This window comes from Apis florea, unplaced genomic scaffold (genome assembly GCF_048593485.1).
Source record: "Apis florea isolate Af1SG1 unplaced genomic scaffold, ASM4859348v1 contig_3367_pilon, whole genome shotgun sequence".
NCBI classification, from domain to species: domain Eukaryota; kingdom Metazoa; phylum Arthropoda; class Insecta; order Hymenoptera; family Apidae; genus Apis; species Apis florea.
Window position 1 is genome coordinate 2,215,361 of NW_028256746.1, and position 20,613 is coordinate 2,235,973.

The 20,613-nt window shown below is 38.0% G+C and overlaps 1 protein-coding gene across 20 annotated transcripts in view; it reads right to left on the bottom strand.

The window, feature by feature from the left end:
• The window catches only part of Patronin (calmodulin-regulated spectrin-associated protein patronin), a 71,002-nt gene that overhangs the window by 44,293 nt on the left and 6,096 nt on the right, over positions 1-20,613 (bottom strand). For 2 of the 20 annotated variants that reach the window (XM_086911724.1, XM_086911717.1), the window contains exon 1: positions 11,272-12,407. The exons of 17 other annotated variants lie outside the window; for them this stretch is intronic. In XM_086911724.1, coding sequence (XP_086767850.1) covers positions 11,272-11,376 — 105 coding nt within the window. In that variant the 5' untranslated portion in view covers positions 11,377-12,407. Of the gene's footprint in view, positions 1-11,271; positions 12,408-20,613 lie in introns of those variants that run through there. One more of the 20 variants, XM_086911707.1, reaches the window with a different exon arrangement.

The window sequence follows — 20,613 nt, forward strand, 5'->3', positions numbered from 1 at the left end:
TATCGTATAAATTGTTATACGTAGCCTCCACGATGTACATATATGTATATAAAGATCGTAAAATCGGTCATGCATCGAGACTCGCACGTTCGAGCAAATTGACACGAACTTGAAAAAATAAGAACCGAAATTTCACACAGAAACCGTCACCAAACAAATAATGTAGTTACCCGAATTAATGAGATTGTAAAATCGATCGCGCATCGATCGAGGTTTACGTGTACGTCGAAACGAGAGAATAAGAACTTATGACACGTGTATCGATAAGATTCTTAATGCTCGAAAAAATCGAGAGAGAATTGAGAATTTTAATTTTAATTCAGCCAATTAAAAGTCCATTGGAAACACAAAGTTATCAAATTTGTCAACAACATCGCGTTCAACAAAATCTATCATCAAAGTCCATCGACCTTTTCACTATCTTCTGAGCAGTTGCTACGGGAAGCAGCCGCTCGTTTGCCGCGAACGTGCAACCGGCAGATTTCTCAAATCTGGCGTTCGTAATAAAATCAGCATCACGCACCTTCCAACCAACCGATTTTTCTCCATTTTTCTCCCATATATTCTTGTCGATGAGTCAATGACCTGAATTGCATCACTGCAAAATGCAACTGCACACGGCGCGTGTGCAACCGCACTTACGATTAAACCGGCCAACGTGAACACGCTCGTCGCCACCTCTCGCGTACACGCTCGCGCGATCCTGCACGCGACACGCATCGTAATATGCATATCGCGTACATTTATACCTATGTACAGGGTGGTGTTAATCCTTTTCTGCAAGATATTTTTCCAATCCAATTTTTATATCGTTCCAATTTTGCTAAAAATATCTAGCAAGACAATTGCTTGCAACCTCGAAAAGGCCATCACCCATATCCGAAGATAACCCAGTTGTATTAAATACCTTATATAAATTAAGTATAAATTAAACAAGCAATGAAACAGAGCTCTCTTCCCGTCTCTTCCAATTGCTTGTAACTTGAGCCTCGAATCAAACGTATCGTTCACCATTCATCATTATGTATATCGCGTATTTATACCTATATACAAAGTGTTATTCATAGAGGCTGGACACGTCATCGTATAAAAATTGAGGTACAAAAATATCGAGGTTTATTCATTATACTACGGATTTTTCTGCGATATATTTTTCCAATATTTTTGTACATACGTGACAGATATAATTGTTTAAATCAAAATAACCAGATACCCATATCCACAGGTTGTAAATACTAAATATATACAACAACGTTAATAAACAAGCATAAATCTCGAATCAAAAGTATCGTCCATCATCCTTCTTAATACTAAATTTAATACCGAACAACAGATTAATAGTTCGATCGATTTCGCTTCGTGGCAACATTTCTTCGTTTTTCGCGCCCTCGAATATACGACAACACCCTGTACACCAGGGATCGGTCACGCTGGGATGGTACAACTTCCTTTGTTGCGTAGTAGACGCGCATAGATTAACCGTGTTCCTCGCTGAGGGGGAGGCGAGTGACGATTAACGGGGTGAAGAAACCGACGCCGATCTGGCTGTCATAATTAATGAAAATGGTGAATCTAGCGTGAAGATCGAAAGCCGAGATAGGGGGAGGGATGCCACACCGAGGCTATCCCTCGCGATTATCTTCTATGTTGGACGGATCGAAGGGGAGCAGCCCATTCACTAGCTGCCCGCCTAGAAACTCGCCGATTCCAAAGGTGTATTTACACCTCGACTTACGACCGAATCGACACCTGTGCCCAATGTTTTCGCTCACCACGATAATAAACGGGTAGAGATTGTGAATGTTGTTGGTCGAATGTTGAACAAGAAGTTAGAGTTTGGAGCAGCGGATTTTTAAAGTATCGTGTCGGCCTCGATTGGTGATGAAACGTGATAGAAATTGTGAATGTTGTTGGTCGAATGTTGAACAAGAAGTTAGAGTTTGGAGCAGCGGATTTTTAAAGTATCGTGTCGGCCTCGATTGGTGATGAAACGTGATAGAATTTACGATTGAATCTCGAACAACAAGGAAGGGAGAGTCGAGAATTTTTTAAAACACTGAATTTGCGGACAGCTGAACGTTGGTTAAGAAAGAGGTTGGTGTAGTTTTTCCTTTTGACGATAACAAAAGGGTAGAAATTGTGAATGTAATCGAATGTTGAAATTAGAGTTTGGAGTAGTGATTTTTAAAATATCGTTTGATTGGTGATAGAATTTACGATTGAATCTCGAACAACAAGGAAGGGAGAGTCGAGAATTTTTTAAAACACTGAATTTGCGGACAGCTGAACGTTGGTTAAGAAAGAGGTTGGTGTAGTTTTTCCTTTTGACGATAACAAAAGGGTAGAAATTGTGAATGTAATCGAATGTTGAAATTAGAGTTTGGAGTAGTGATTTTTAAAATATCGTTTGATTGGTGATAGAATTTACGATTGAATCTCGAACAACAAGGAAGGGAGAGTCGAGAATTTTTTAAAACACTGAATTTGCGGACAGCTGAACGTTGGTTAAGAAAGAGGTTGGTGTAGTTTTTCCTTTTGGCGATAACAAAAGGATAGAAATTGTGAATGTAATCGAATGTTGAAATTAGAGTTTGGAGTAGTGATTTTTAAAATATCGTTTGATTGATGATAGAATTTACGATTGAATCTCGAACAACAAGGAAGGGAGAGTCGAGAATTTGTTAAAACATTGAATTTGCGGATAGTTGAACATTGGTTAAGAAAGAGGTTGGTGTAGTTTTTGCTTTTGGCGATAATAAAGGAGTAGAAATTGCGGATGGATGTAGTCGAATGTTGAATAAGAAATTAGAGATTTTTATAATACCGTGTGATAGAATTTACGATTGAATCTCGAATAACAAGAAAGGGAGGACTAGCATAATTTTCAACTTTTTTAAAACATTGAATTTGTGGATAAAGATATAGTTGAATGCTGCTGGTTAAAAAGATTTTTATGATAATACCTTGTTAAATGGAAATTTTATTTTAATTTTAGTAAGAATAAAAAACGTAATAGATGAATTGTGCGTTCCATATCTATGGCTAAATCTACAGGGGCAAGAGATAGCCAACTCTCGTTCAGGAACTTCGAAGAACGTATTCTATATCGTCAGAACGACGACACGTACGAATACAAAATTCTTCATTTTACTCTACCATGAATGTAACGCTATTATATTATTATTATTTATATTTAAAATATAACTGCTGACTCGATTCATGGTCATAAATTGATATTACGAATGAATGAAGGAGAAGGATAATATTTGTCCCAAAGAATATATGACGAGTGGATATAACGTTCATCGAAATAATTAAGTGTGATTAATGATATTGCCAACAAACTAGTGATAAATTTTTATGGCTTTGTCAAACTAAAAATTGCAAATGGAAAATCCTCTCATTACAACGAAACACACAAAAGACTCCGCTTAACGAGGATATATTCTCGCATAAACGGAGGCTTCTTCTAACAATAAAACCTTCTAACAATAAATAATTCTTTGAAATTATATTTTAGAAAATATTTCAAAATAGAATGCAACACGAGTTTCTTTACGTATTACACGATATGCACGTGTACTCGAGCTACTGTATTCCCTTTAAAAGGGAACCATTAAAACAACGCAAACCAATTTTCTCTGTAAAAAAAAAAAATCTCTCTATGCGATGAAATGAAAATTCCTTTGTCCTTGAAAAGAAGTACGAAGAGATTGACTATAAAAATAATAATCAATCATTTAAATAGCCAAGTATCGAAACATTTGTTTATGAAACCGGATTGTTAATAATGCTAATGTAAATACCTAAATAAAAGGTACAATTATAAGGAATAAAAGAGTTGATCTCAATAATAAACTTGGCTTGAATGGTACTCTCATTCGTTCAACGCGATGAATGCATCATAAAATCCTTTCACAAAAAATCGACAAGAGTTGTTTCCTTTTATTCCTTTCGACTTAAAAAAAAAAAAAAAAAAAAAGAAAAGAAAGGCCACAGAGCGAAAAAAAAAACGTTTTTTCACCCCGTTGATTATATTCATGATTTTTGAAATTTCACATTTTTCACTATTGCTTTAATATATAACACCAAGCATTGATTAAAATTCCGGATTATCTAGAATTAATTTTCTCGGATAATTATTAATCGTGAAAATAAATCGGATGAAATTTATTTTTTATCTCTCCCTCTATTGTCTTTAAATCGATCGATTTAAAATCACGAATTTAAGATTCTCGAAACGAAGATTATTCGTCACGAATACAATCGTTTCTCTCTCGAAAATAAAGAGGCGCTTAGCACCTGTACCGTCGTCGTTACGTTTTCCTTCCTTTCGGCTAAAAGGGTTTGGCTCCGTTTTGCCTTCGTTCTTCCGCGAATAGAAACCGAGAGTTCTCTTCTCCCCTTGTGACCGCGTCGAGTACTGTCTGGAAAGTCAGCTGGCACGCACAACGGCGTACTTACACGCGCAAAAACTGGTGCGTGAGCAGGATGAGTCACCAGCAGCAGCACGGAGCTTGCGCCGCGGTGGAGAGAAGGCGAACGAGCACGATTTTTCGAGGGACTCGAACGAGACGTGTTCTCGAACCGAAAGCTCTGAAACGTTTTAATTCGCGGAAACAAGGGGAAGGGGAGAAAGTCGAATTTCTCCGTACGATCGTTCGTTTGTGAAACGCTTTACGTTCTACCGTAAACAGGATGAAAGGGTAGGATGAAAACTTGGCGCAGAGGGATATCGAGTTATTTTTGCACTCCTCTTTGCTTCATTAACTTTCTTCCCTTTCAATACAAGTATTATTATTATTATTATTATTATTATTATTATTATTATTATTATTATTATTATTATTTGTGTTTCGTTATCGCGAATTATCTCTCTCTCTCTCTCTCTCTCGTTGTTTTCGATTATTTTTAATTTCAATTAATTTGAACCTGTTATTCCGTGTTAAAAATATCCGAACGATTATTCGAAGGATTTGCAAGTCTCGAACAACGAGGCGTTCCTACTTCAGTATTTGCATATTTGCCACAGCTAGAACGATAACGATAAGCTCACGCAAATGCCGCCCTCTTATTTCGTTTCTTGATAACGCTCTCTCCGAGAAGATAAGATAAGACGACACCGTTCGAGAAACATTGTCCGCGCATTCGGTAAAAATATCGTGTTCCTTCGATAAGAAGAAAGATCGTTTTATTCCACGCATATCTTCCAAAAAAATTCCAAAATTTAATACAATTCCTTCCCGCTCTTATCTATCAAATAAATCGTAATCAAATAGAGATACGTGCAAAAAAAGAAAAAAGATGCGAGGGAAACGAGTGTCGAGGAATTGATGTCGAGCAAGAAGAAGAAACGTCGATACTCGCGCGTGATTTAACGAGGAAATTAATCTACCAAATAGCGGAAACACGATCACGTAACGGAAAGGAACACGGTTTCGAATGTATGGTGATCAATCGGTGTACGCGATATCGAGGGAGAAGTTGGTTTTATTGTCCGAGGATGTATAAATATAATAACGGCATTCGTACAACGCCTACGCGTGCCCACGCCGCCCATTTGCACAAGATACCGTGTAATTTCGAAAGTTGAAGGTGATCGTGTGCAGCGTTTACATTGTGGAATCGATCGAACGTGATTCGTTGTTCGGGAGTGATGTTCGAGGGAAGGGCAAGTGTTGATCTTCGAAATCTTCACGTAAAAGAAAGGAAATTCGTTTACGATCCATTCTTTTATAATCGATCTACGTTCGTAAGATACGTGAATTTCTTTTTGGAAAAAGATTATATTATTCTTTTAGAATTGAATCTTCCAAGCTGGAAAGATACATCGTTTATAATCGACACTCGTTCGATTTCTTCTCGTGAAAAAATATTTTTTTACACAATTGATCTTATAATATTTTACAAGAAATATTGTTTTCTGTAAAATCAGAAGAATTTTCTTTTTCACAAAAGATATAATTCTTTTCGATCCAACTTCAAAAATTGCACGATTCTTTTTACAAAAAAAAAAAAAAAAAAAATAATTTGATTTTTGCAATCGATTTAAACTCGATTACTTCTTCAAAGTACTCTGTCTCCGATTACGACCGATTAAAAATTACACGTATATCCTTTTTTAAAAGAAATCTCGGAGAAATACTCGTGCACCCAATTTGTTTTCACCGATCTTATAAGCCAGATGCGTGTTACGAGGCGATGACGGGGTGACGATTCGAAGAGAACTCGAGAAACTTCGAGTGGCGTTTCACGAGCTGGTGCTGTTAGAAAGAGCACCGAAGGCTCTAAAGCCGAAAAGGAAAAAAAAAAGAAAAAAACTCTTCAGCGTGATACGAAGTTTTTCAGAATTTATTTCCAAGTGGCCACTTTGATATTTCACCGAGATCGTTAAAGCGGCCGTCTCGAGCACGAATCGTTACACGGTCAAAGATAGCGAAGAGCCAATTCGAAATTCCAAAATCGTGAAGGTACTTTGTTTTTCGCTTTTCGAATTGCCCTGCTCGAGTATTCGCTTCGTTGCTCGTCATCTAATATCGATTGAATCCAACGGTGTAATGAAATAAAAATAAACGTTTCAATTGGCCACGATACTGGATATACTTTTTCTACTGCCATCTAATTACCACCTATTTTATAACGCGTGGAAAAAATTTTGATCAATCCTGGCATATTGGACTGATGGTTCTACGAAGATTTTATAGTGATAGATTGAAAGATTAATCAAACGTAACTGAAGCGGAAAAAAAAAAAAAAAATTAGAAAACTCAGGAAATCGACGTTAAATCCAAATTTCCCAGATCTCCAATTTTAACGAGATTACCCTGTTTTCAACAAAACAGTTTCCCTCGAAATTAAAAAACGATAGAAAATTCCGCGGTGTAAATTGTGCGTAAAGAGACGAGGTATGCTCGCGTTGTCACGGATGAATAAAAAAAAATACTGGAAAGCGTTGATCGACGTTACCAAACAAGGAAGCGGTTGGTTCTCACATTTCGATCCGCCTACAAGGATCGCAAAGGTCTCACGGTGAGAGCAAACGAGAAAGAATAATACCGTGATCGTTTAATACCTTTAATCTCACGATGATTTCTTTGTCGATGCATAGAAAAAAAAAAAAAATAAAGGGAAAAAAAGAAGGAACGCATCTAACAACCGACTCCCCTCGAGATTTATCCGGTTGATCGACCAGTTGATTTTTTAGGTCACGCGCATACGAGGAAAAATCGAGTAGATCGACGCGTGGTTTATTTTCGACGAAATTGAACTACCGTTCGGATAACGGAGTCGATATCGTGTGTCGATTGCAGCATAAACGTTGCATTATAAGGAGATACGAGGTGGAATTCGCAAACACGTTTAACTGATACCGCTCTTTCCGAACCACGGAAGAAATTCGTGATCCTTCGAACATTTTCAACACGCGCTTTATTCGATGATGCGTCAACTTGATTCAAACTCGGAAAAAAAAAAAAAAATGATGGAGGAATTTCGGAGAGACGAAGATGGTGCGAAAGGGGGTAAGAACGAAAGCGCAAGTTGAACGAACAATAGGATAAAGGAGACACGAAAGATGAGAGAGGTTGGTGTGTATAATTCTAGGAGGAGGAGGATGATCTTGAGATTTTATAACAATGAAGAAAAGCCCGGTAATGGGAATGCCCACGTGTAATTAAGAAAGGGTTAAAATCCATTAAGAGTAAAAAGAGTTGGAATAATAAGAGTGAATTAAGAACGCATCCTATCATCATTTATCTTTGCATCCGTCGTTTCAATATTCTAATTGGCCTTAGAAAAACACGCTCGTTTAAATTCCTTGCAATTATTGTAAATATAATCCTGCTCGCCGTAATATTATATATTATCATAACCGCTTCCAGGAAATTTTCCCTGAAAAATATTCCTCGTCGAAAGGTTTATTACACGTTGCATTAACTGTAGCAACTTATGACAAATCATCTCTGAAAAACAAAACTGCTTTTTGCAAAAGAATGCAATATTTTCTTCGTACATTAAAATTATCGAGCTTCACTTGAGACTTTTGTTAAAATTGGAAGGGAATGGTAACGGATCTTACGATTGTAATTTTTAGAAAAATTATAATAATTATTTTCCAAGGAATATTCAATTACCGAGCACTCTAGATTAATCTAAATTTAAAAAATTTCGTTTCACAAAAAAAAAAAAAACATCTAATCCAAAGAATAAAAATTCAATCTAATCCATCCATACTCCGCACAATTTCACGAGAAGCACAATCAACGAGCCGTCAATCCCATCAAAAATATCCGAAAGAAGGAGAAATTCAACCTGCCTCGAAGAAAAATTCGAACGAAAAATTCGTTAATACAAATTATCGCGTCAATCGATCACCACCCACGCGTTATTTAAACCGCGTGCATTGTTGTAACAAGAGGCGAAAGTGTCCACGTTTATCGTTTGACAGCAGCTGGCGGCTAGACAGCGTTTACGCCCAAACGGATTTTTATTTATCAAACCCGTACAATTTCTCGCAACATAGTGGGAAAAAGGAAAAGAAAAAAATGGACAGAAAGCAACTAGCCAACTAGAAGTAGGCAGCCGAACGTCATTCCAAACCTACGCCACGCCAATCGCAACGCAACACCGAAAGGAAGTACGGGATCCACACGCACACGCGCTACGTAAAACGAGTACACATACGTCGAATACCCCGTTAATTAGTTGTGCAACGAGTCGACAACACCCAGAGCATCGAAACTCTGTCGAACCGTATCGAAAAAATATTTTCAACCGTGACTTTGCTCCGCTTTTCATTTCTTCGAGAGATGGAAACAAACCCGAGAGATAATTTTATCGAAATGATTCGAAGAAGACATCTTCGCTATATTAATCCTTGCAATACGCGATTTAGAGAAAATAGAGAAAAAAATATAATGGAAAGAAATGTATCTAATTGCTAATACTTCCACGCGAAATTAAAAGTCTTGGTCTTCGATACACTGTTCACGGTATTCGATATCCGTTTTTACCGATTAAAGTAATGCATCACACACATATATATATATATATTTCTTTATCAAATATTTTCTAGAATTGATAAATAGCTACGAGAGATATATATATTAAAAGAATTAGATATCGTTCCTGAACGGTTAAATTTAAACGAACAAGTTACATTTGCGAATTGGAAAAAAATATTTACTCACTGTTCCACCTTCCTAATTTTTTCCCTAAACTCGAAAAGATCAAAGGAATTTTGGAGTATGAATCAGGGGGAGGAAAAAAACTTTATGGCCCGCGTCCAACTAAATACGTTTTCCCTTTAAATTCCTTTATCCTTTTCAAATACAGTTTACGATATTTTTTTTTTTTTTTTCTCAATAACACAGTAGTTCGAAACAAAGTTTCAAATGAAATTTGAACCAAGCGTACATTTTCTTTTTTTTTTTAAATTTCTCATAAATCGAACACCCTCGTAAATACTAAATAAACGATCCTTGTTTCTCTGCAGCTTCCGATAATTTGCGAACCATCGTCAAAGTAAAGACTATAAATTATACTTCTTCCTCCCTCCAAGAGAACATCTTCCCTCCTTGGAAAATATCCTTTGTTCGAGCATCGACCGAAACCAATTCTCGGGAAAAGAAAGAAGAAGAAAAAAAAAAGTGTCGTTTATCGCAACGCTCGTAGCGGAATAAAAACAGCCAATGCTAAAAATGACACCATCCACGATCATTACCGCTCAGACACCGTGACCATTTCATGGTTTGAGAGTGAAATCTTGTCCTTGACACTACTATTGTCCTTCGTACTGCGAGCAAGCAGTGACCGGTAATAACCGGCGACAACAACGAAATGTTTAAAATGCATTTAATGGCTCGAAACGATGTTACCATGACACTATAAGACGTATCGTAAAACTGACTACGACGAAATGTAATCACGAAGAAGAGTACGTCGAATTTAATTCGTGTATTCTCCATTCATTTTATTTATTTATTATCACTATTTAAATTTGACAATCTTAACACGATCGGATCAGTTTTAATCCGAATGGATAATTCGATTCCTTCCTCCTCGAAGGAATTTCGTTAATTTTCATTTTTTTTCGTTGAAAAAAATTTTTTTCGCACACAATTTTTCTCTATGGAAAAAAATTCACGTTTCATGAATGAATGTTCACAACAGATCTAGTACTACTTCTCGGTTATACAATATTCTCAAGCAATTTCACGATGATGAATCGTGTTAATAAGAATTAATTCTTCTGCGCAACAATCGATTATACACAACACAGTTTCTCATATTGTTTTTTTTATTCCCATTCAACTCGCGATTCCACGAAAAACACGTATCTATCTCGGCTATTTGATCCGTAACTTTTTTAAAATAAGATTTCTATCGCTTTAAACTCCAACGAAATCCAAAACGAAAATCGAGGAAACACGAAACGTGCGCGATATCTTTCGATTCTTTTTACCGGAGATAAAATACCGCGGTTGTCGATCTTTGGCAATAAATCGCGCTGTGTACTTTTTTTCCATCGATTAACGATAAACGTTACCTGATTTACCCGATCAAACTCGACACGCTTGCTCGAGATATCCACCAAACTGTGTTATCACTGTCATTATTAATTTTCCCAGTTTTCTCTCCGCATTTGAAAACGCGCATGAATTAATTATCAGACAGGTTAACAACAAAATCTCGTAAACGGATAATCAATTATGGACTTCCTAAAGTAAGATGGTTTAATTTTTATTGTAAACCCGATTTTCGATATTCTTCTTTTTTGTTTTATCTCCAGCAGCGAGATATCGTGTTCACAAGATAAAACGTTTACTCCGCAAATATATCGGATAGAAAATCGAAAGAAAGATCTTTCAAAAGTATACAAAACAATGGATACGACATTCTTTTCACTCTCCACTCTTTTAATTAATTGCTCTCCACCTTCTAATTAACGAGTGCCAATAAAAAAAAATCGCACTGCTTATCGAATATACATTAATAATTTACGTGCGTATACATAACTTTGATACATTGTACAACTTCTGTATATTATTACTCTTCGCGTTGTACATTGGAAATCGGAATTTCGATAAGAAAAAAAAAAAGAAGCATCGAGAAAGAGCGATAAGTGCAGATAAGCAGATTGGTGAATATCGTATGGTTCGAGATAAGAAACGAAACGAGTTGGCGAGCAAAGGATTAATAATCTCTTCCGAATCTCGTGAATCGCCCGTGATATTAGATATGGCGCTATAACAGAGATCCCCGATGACTTACGTAAACGGTGGTGACGGTCGCGTTTCTAACCATATCTCTGACGTCGTCTATCTCCCGTCTCGTTCCAGGCGCCGTGGCGGGCGCCAGCATCACTTCGCTGGCCATGCTGCGAATTCTCCTCGTCCACCGGCAGGAATCGTCACCGGTTCGGATTCAACATCGACACGTTTTTCGAGAAAACGCAAGACGATCTTCCTTCCGAAACAAAATTCTCCGCCACTTTCCCCACCAACGATCCGAGGTGAAATTCGTTTGGAACTCGTCTTTTCCCTCGCTAATATTCTAGGTTCGTCGATAATAAAGGAGAAAGAGAAATTAAGAAAAATGACTAGAATTGGCGATGGTGTTTAAATTCGTTCACTATTTAGCTACTTATTTATCGTGAAAAAAAAAAAGAAATGGACGGAGCATGGCAGCGGTATATAACAGAGGCAAGGTATCGATCCAAGTCGGGATTCCTCATAATCTCCAAGAGTGCAGTCGGATGCATTGCCGATTCCACTTGGACGTAATCCTCGGTGCGAATCAAATTTCACAATGGCAAGGAGCCAGATTCGAACGGAGCAGTCGTTGCAAAAGTGATCGGTGGCGTCGGACAAAGCAACTCTCGTCTCGTCATTTACATTTGTCATCCGCGTTGCGAACCAAATCGATCGAGCACGGCCGCGAATATAAAGTCACTCTCGATCCGTGAACACCTTCTTCTTTCTTCCAATTTCACCGTGGAAAATCGAGGGGGGGAACTCTTCGAGATCCTCCGAACGAAACAGAGATGGAACGCGAAAAACGTTTTTCGCTGCACAATTTCGTTACGAAAGCAGATCCACATTTGACAAAATCCTCCTCGTAATCCACGCAACAAACACGAACTTGAAACACTCCCCTCCAACTCGTCTCCTCATCCAACTCGGGACCCGCCTCGATAATCCACACCTTGGCTCCCTGGATCCGTTCTGGTCATCCTCTCCATCGGAAAATGATCGACGAAGAAAATGGGCGAGCCGTCGATCGGCGTGGCACGCGAAGCCACCGGGGAACGGAACTGGCCGCGAATGCCACAAGTGTTCCGAGTTTCGAACGAGACTAGAGAGGCGAGACGCGGTTTCATTTCTCTCCGTCTCTCCACGCAAGCTGCAACAAGAGGGTCGAGAAAGAGACGCGTAGAAACGCGAGGAGGAGAGGAGAGCACGCGGTGAGTCAGCTGGCGTCGTGTGTGCGAAGTCGGATCGTTAGGTCTGCGTTTGGAGGTGGAATAAGGAGGGGGAACGATTGTGATTCACGTGGCCGGGGATGGGCTGCGGAAACGTGGCTTTTCACGAAGGGAGACGTGACTCGGCGACGAGAAAACCTCCCCCCCTCCATCCAGTGGCGATGTAAGTACAGCGCGAGACACGATGTAGTGAAATTGTACGACGATCGGTTCATCGTCGAGTAACCGTGTGCCGTGTGGAGAATTAACCCTTTAGCGTTCGAACCGACGTTCAATTTTCTTAAAACATCGCTTCACCAATAGATTCTTCTAAGCTCTTTACGTGTTTAATCTTGTAACGAGTGGAAAAGTATACCGTCGAACGATTAGATTTTTATCTGAAATTAGATCGTGATCGCGGATCGAGCTATATATTTCTAGCATTTGACGGTCGGTGGCGATAGAAATATTATTTTCAAAGTTTCCGAGTTTTGTAGGTATGGAATGAGCTTGATTTTTCCTTGCTAAATAACGAAATTATTTCTATTCGTTGAGAAATTGACGAGAGTGAATGTGAGAGCACTTGGGATTTGCAATATTTAACGATACTTGTCCCGACAAGGGACAATACTTTATTAATAAAATATCACGAAATTTTCTTTCTTTACGCGTAAAGATACGTAAAAAAAATATTAATATAGAAAAGTTTTATACGTTAATTTGAAATCATTTCAAGTTAAAAATTCATGCCTGGAGCGCAAAGGGTTAACGTTTCGAAAGGCATTGCGAGAGGAAACAAGGGTATACAGAAAAATCGAGAGGATAGAGAATGGAGCGTTGCTTATTCTTTTAATTAACGATGGAAGATCGATCACTGGTAACATCTGGCGGAGGATCATCTACAAAGGAGGTGGAAATTCGTTCCATCATCGGGGACATTTCTTCGTTCGACGCGAAACGAAGCCTCTTTAATAGCACGTGATACAAACGAGCACCGGGTCTCGGTTAATAGAAATACATCTGTTATTCGGCCCGCAGTTCCTTAAATAGTCGATAGAAATATACTAGCCAGCGGGAGTCAAAGGTGGCATAAAATAAGCGTTGCTCGATGCAATTAGTCATACCTTTTAGCCTACCACGATTCTCTGTGTGCACTGCAATTAGTTATTCCGTTGCCCGAGAAACAGATCCGACCGATCAAGTTTGTTATTTGCTGTAAAAACGAGGAGGAGTCGAAATTAATTCCAACAGCGAGAGATACTTTGTATCGTAAACATCTTGTGAAATTCTTTTTTTCCTCTCCTTTCTTTTTTCCCCCCGCTCAAAATATCTTGTTCACGTTTGTTCACGCGGATGATGGACGAATGAAATGAAATGAAAAACCGTTAGAACGGTTGTTCGAAAAAATTCGACTACGCGCGATGATATTACGATGGTGTTGCGTGCATCGGCTCTCCCTCGAGTGGAGGCGCGAAAGAAAGACTTATCTAATCCCATCACGGTTTCTCTCGCGATACCATGGGAGCTCGTTCCGATGATTTACTACCATGAAACGAGAACTTTGAACGTGATATAATATATATCGCAATCTCGTGATTAACAGAGTTACACCAATTTCCATATAATTGGATAATACTTCCCAAAGGAAATCGATTGTAATATAATAACATAATAGCACGATAATTCGATTTTTAGCCAAGCGTCGGTTACGGTTATTCCCGAGCAATTCTTGTCTCATCATCGTCTCGCCGATCCTTAAAGAGGATTCGAAGATGGCGGAATTCAAAGTGTATCGCGCGTATAAATGGTTTAAACGAGATAATTGACAAGCAAAACGCGATCGAGAATTAAAATTTCATCCGTCACGGGGATACGAACGGAATGGAATTTCAACCCGCTACCGATATATGCTACCGCATCGTTCATATTTAATCCTTGCTGCGTAACCGCTGTATAAAATTTATAATAATTTAATAAAACGTATCTTCATATATGTTTAACACGTTCGTCGTGATTCAATTGTGTTTCTCGCGGGATCGTTAAATGTTAGAATAAAATTTAGTTGGGATATACTTATATATATATCAGTTTTTAGTTTTCATTTGTAACATCGATTCTGAGTCAGTTGTTGCCAAATAGAATCTAGATAGAGATCTATTCGATTCTTGGTATTATAAATTTTATCTAAGTAAGATAAAATTTTCCAAATCGCTCTACCGAATCATCGTCGTTTCGTCGAAATAATGGAAATAAATCGACGATTTGCACGATTCGAATTGATTTCGTATTGAAATATCGCAAGAAGATTTTGTCCGCTCTCGAAAGGGGAACGCGTGTGTTGAACTAGACAATCGTCGAATCAACTCGGTTTACCACGAAGATGAAGGAAACGTAGCGCAGTTACGAGTTATGAGTAAGGAAACCTAACCGGCAATAAACTTCGCGATACCGCGTCTGTTGTTCCACCATTGGCAGAGAATATAGAGACGGTTACGCTCGCACAGCTACGAGTAACGTTCTATCGTAACACGAGTAATCTCATTATCGTAAAATAAACTGGTAAATTGAGTAAATCGCGTGGAAAATTAATTTCCAATATCGATGAATTGTAATATTATTATTTTTTTTTTATCACAATTCTATTTTCGAAAAGTTATCTTGAAATTAACTTCCAATATTTATTACAGTTTTCGCGATATCAAATAATTTCGATTCGATACATTGTGAATTTGAGATGCACAATTAACGCGTTTAAGCGTCACCAAATGCTAAGGATTCAATACAATATATACTAATAATATTATGGCTCCGGTATTAGATATATCCCGTAATAAAATCGGTTGTTATAATCCTCGCGTAAATAGGAAAACCAATTATAATTTCTAGAGATTGTTTTATTTTCACATTCTTACGAAGAATATTCTATATATATCGAGAGCATTATCATCATCTCTTACTCGACGAGTCCAGCTGCTAAACGATTGCATCAAACGAACAATTTATTAAATCGTCCGATTCGTCGATATCTTTATCTATCTATCTACTAATAAATATTCCAAGTTGAAAGAAATTTTAGACTCGGAAAAAAAAACTAATTAGAAAGGGAAAAACTAACTAAAGTCTTATCGCAGATAGAATTAATTGAAAAGAATTGCGAGCCGATTAAAATTAAAAATTCGTTCGATCGAAGGAAACGATCGCAGCGCGAAATGAAACACCACCGTTTTCCTCCTTCGTTAGTTCCTCCAGACATCGTTTATCATCGCGAAGATAAATCCGGATTCGTAATTGAGAGGAATGCACGAGAGAGTTTTCTCTTCTGTTCGAATCTGACGATTTATCTTCAGCCCCCGAACCCGTCCATGTCGTCCGGCATGGAGGAACCGGTGTAAATGGCGCGCGTACAACGCAACAACAACAACCGCGCAGCAAAACCATTTACGATCTACTCCACCACGCTGAGCTCTCGCTTTCGCCTCTGCTACCCACGCTATTACCTTCCACGTGTTTTTATCCGTCACGGTTTACCGGATTTCGAAATTGAAAAGAATGGCGGAACGGCCTCGCGGGCCGTCATTTTAATCAAAAACCCGGTTTTTCACAGCTTTGTTTCCTTTTTCTCTCGAGTTATCCGTGGAAAAACCGAATTAATGACGCGAGAGGTGAAAGTTGTCTTGCATGCGTTTTTATCATAGGAATCTTATTGTCGATGATAAAAATGTATTTATCCATGGAATTTAACTTTTTTTGGAAAAATTTGCAAAGTTACAATTTTGAGTGGAAAATTGCTCGAAATCGAAGTCGAGTCGACGAGAAAGCGAAGCGAAAGAACGTAAGAGAAAAAATTGCCCACGCATTACGCCTACGCGTGTCTATTGAAAGAAAAAAGACCGATCCAACGTTATCTTATATAACACACGCGTACGTTCGATCGTCTCGCGAGGATGAAACCACGCGACTTAAAACGCAGCATCGTGTAACGCAGTGGTTCTTAAACTCTACATTTTCGATGAACCCTTTCGTTTATTGAAACGAAAGAGATTAAAGTAAAATCCTTCGGTGACTCAACCTTTCCACCTGGTATCCACACTGATGAAAAGTAATTCTGAGAGACAATTTTTTCGAAATTACTACTTAACTTAACGAAAAATTACAACGCAGGATAATTTATTAAATCGTCGTCGAAGCATCGTTAACAATTTTCAGCGCAAAGTGTGAACAATAACTTTAGTTTAAACCCATCGCTCGATGATATCAACGCGACGACCTTTTTCAACATTTCTTACGATCGAGGATGAAGAAAAAAAGATCAAGAACCACTGATGCAACGCGAACGAGAAACGAGTCGGAGGCATACATCATGAACGTTTCGATTACCGTACAAGGCATGGCGAAGGTGTGCCGCGGCGATTTTCCTGTTGGAAAGATATCGGCGCGTCGGTGACGGAGGCCGTGAAGGAGCCGATCTCGGTGCAAAACGTCCCGGAAAAACCTCGATCTCGAGCAGTTCTAGTATTCGTAGAGAGAGAGAGAGAGAGAGAGAGGACCGGTCGTGACCAAACGCGATCGATCTGTCAAGATCATTGGAACAAGCACAGCTTTATTTAGACCAGGCCAGTACGATGACACCCGGCCGCTCGCGATTAGCTACACATCAGGAGCAGGAGTTTCTTCAGTTTCACGGTGTTAATAATAACGAATATGCGCGAATAAAAATAAAATTTCTTTCTCAAACAAAAAATGTTCCGCTCTCGATGAAGAAAACTCTTGTAGAGAACAATTGTTGGAGGATTATTTTTCAGATGTATTTATAAAGCAACTATATGTAAGCAAAGCGGTATTTAAATTAATATTTTCAAATAAATTTTTCCCAAAATTTTTCTTACATGAAAGAAAAAAATATGTGAAATATATGGTAGCAAAGAATGTATTAATATTAATGAAAGGACATTCGATTAATTCTTTTCCAAGTCATATTGATGTAATAAAATTATTAACAAAAAATCAATAATAAATTTTATCAAACAAATTAAATTTATTATTTATTAATTTATTATCGGTAAAGATAACGAAAGAAAAATATATATAATTAAAATTGATATTACTAATTCCACCGAATCTTTTAATCTTCACTTTTTAATCTGCAACTTTAATTTTATTCCATGCTCGAAGCATGTTTCGTTCGAATTCGGTGTGTGTCTGCCTTTTTAGCTTCTAGCAAACTAGCTGCACGAATCTATATCTATTTTGGCGGCAAGTTTGAAGCGATACGCTTTGATGGAAGATCAACGGAGAAATCGGAGCGTCGAACTATTCCATTAATCTCGTCTCATTCCAGAGCGTACCTCGGATCGTGCACGATGAGCTAAATGCGCGAACCAACTGTTTCGATGCAAACATCAGAGCGCGCGCGCGCGCGCGCGCCATTCAGTTATTTATCCGCCATCAAAGAGAGAGAGAGAGAGAGAGAGAGAGAGAGAGTGAAAAAAAATGTTCAGAAAGTAAATGGCGAATGCTATTTATAGAAGAAGAAGGAGATGAATGCGTTCCAACCTCTCAACGAAGTTGTTCGACCGTGTGAAACGACGCCCGATTTTCGGACACTCGTTTTTCCTTCTCCCCGTGTTTCCTCGGGGAAATTACCATCGAGGAATCATCGATAATTAAAACAGTCTCTAAACGATCTTCCTTAGAAACGATTCTTTCTTGATAATTCGGGAGAGAAACTTGTTTGTCCAATTTAAGGAATTAAGAAATCGCGAGTTACAGAAGAAGAGGTTATTACTCGATTCCACGAGAAGGAGAAATTGATTACGAAAAATCGATTTTTCTGGAAGAAAACTTTTTACCACGTTTCGTTAAGGGACGAACAAAGGGATTGGAATATGGTGGGCTTCGAAACATCTTTCGGAAAAGTGAAATTCTTCAAACTGACGTTTATGGCGTTTTAAATTCGACAGTTTACACACGTGCGCGCAAATCCGTTTTTTTTTTCTCGGAACACCGTTTCGAAAAATGGGGGAGAAAGGAATCTTTGCAGCAGAATCTTCGAGCTGAGGATCGATCTCGATCGAGACAGGAATAAGCTTTGTTTTCACGATAAACTCGCGATAATCGTCGAAAATTCAAGGAAGGCGATAGAGATCGTAGAACGCGTAACAGCCGCGCCGATTTTTGCAAACTGTCAAGCATCACTTTCACTTTGAAATGTACGCGTTTCCTAGTTTCGCGAAAGCTGCGCACAACAGATCCCTACGATGACCCAGATTACACCGCGGCTACTCGCTGAACCGAGAGTTCGTTCGCGAGATATTGAAATCCAAAGTATCCACCGACTAACCGAACTTCGTACCCGAACTTTTCTCCTCTTCGATCAACCGTAATTCTCGTCGTTGTACTCGTTTTCGCCTATACTTTTTATATCCATTTGTTCGGTTCGTTGCTCTCCATTTTTGCAGATTATAAGAATTTTTTTCTTTTTTCTTTCTTATACGTCGAGTTTAACGTCGACTAGTAGATCGATCAATTACGATTCTTTAAAATAACCTTGTTACCAATCTCGGAATATTATAGAGCCGGGAGAAAGTTATTCGAGTTATATACTTCGTCTTTTGGTTTTGGAATTTCTTGCATGCAAATAGAAAGTGATGGTACTGTTGTTGCTTGATTGCAGAAGATTTCTTTTTGCCAAGTTCATTTCTAGATTCTAGATACCATTTGTACTGTGGGATTAGATACGTGTTGATTGAAATTTTGTTTCTTTATTTTTCAACATCGCTAAGATAAAAATGAATCTACATCTTCTTCTTTTGCTTTAGGATCGTGAATTGAGAATTTTTAAAAAAACGGCGAGATAAAACAGCGTTACTTGGATATCAATGGGTACAACGATGTAAATTGTTGCTGAAGAAGCACACGTATACAAGACGCATCGTGATTGAATACATTTTGCAAACAGCATTCGCTCGAATTAACACGATTCTCTGAGTCACTGTTGCACGACTATTTCTGGAATGTATAATAATACTCCCAGTGACCAATTTGTGGATTGTACAGTCTGTGGAAGGAATATAACGAGGAGGTATGCACAGTCGGTCAAAGTTTGCGTATGAAGTTGAGAGAAATTGGAGAGAAGGCGGGAGACCAAAGCTGCGCGAGGTAGCTAGATTTCTTAGACAATCGACAAAACTTCTCGTTTCTTTTGAAATGTAAATATTAGTGTAAATTGAAGCGTGAAGAAAGTGTAAATTAAAAAAAAAAGTGAACAAATATAAAAATATAGATTCCAGAATTTTGTTATATTAAAATTTTCAATTTTATCGATTTTATTAATCTTTTTATCTTAAGTTGTCACGCTTCGTGACAATGCTACAATATTTTCTTCAACGCAACGCATGGAATTAAACGACACACCTTAGATTAGGTAGTTCGTTTCCGCAACATTAATTTCAGCGGAAACAATTTAAAGAGGCTTAAAGATTCTCCTAAAGATAACATCGTTCATAACGTCTTATATATTTCTATACGCAACTTTGTACTATTAGCTAAGATACTGAAGTATTAGGCAAAAATATTAGAATAATTTTTACGAGTAAAAATGTAAAAATTATATATTTTTAACTTATTACCAAAAGCGGTTCAGATATTTAATATAATTTCGACTTTATTCAATTTCCAATCTTTTATTCAGATACGAAATTTCGCTCAAATTCAATAATTCACGTGGTTCTCCTCTAAATAATAACTCGTTATATTGGCCAATCTCTATATTCGGAACAAGCGTTGTGAAAATCGCTTTCTTCCACCAATTTCACTTTATTTAGATTGAAGTGCACGCGTGTCAAGCCACGGTCGATCATTTTTTTTTTTTTTCTTTCCACAATGTTCTTTCACAATTTTCACTTCGAGATAATTGAACGAAAAATAACACAAAAATAATTTCACGCGCTAATGAATAATTCTCACAGAAACGAACGAAAATAAGATCGTATTTCGAACGCCAGTTTCTCGATATCGCACAGCTGTATATGAGGGAACAGTTACAGCTGTTAGTCAATGAATGACGAATCTATCCTTTAAATACGAGCTCTGCCATGTGCAATAACATCCTTATCATCGATCGGTAATATTACCGAATTAATCGAGCCATACCT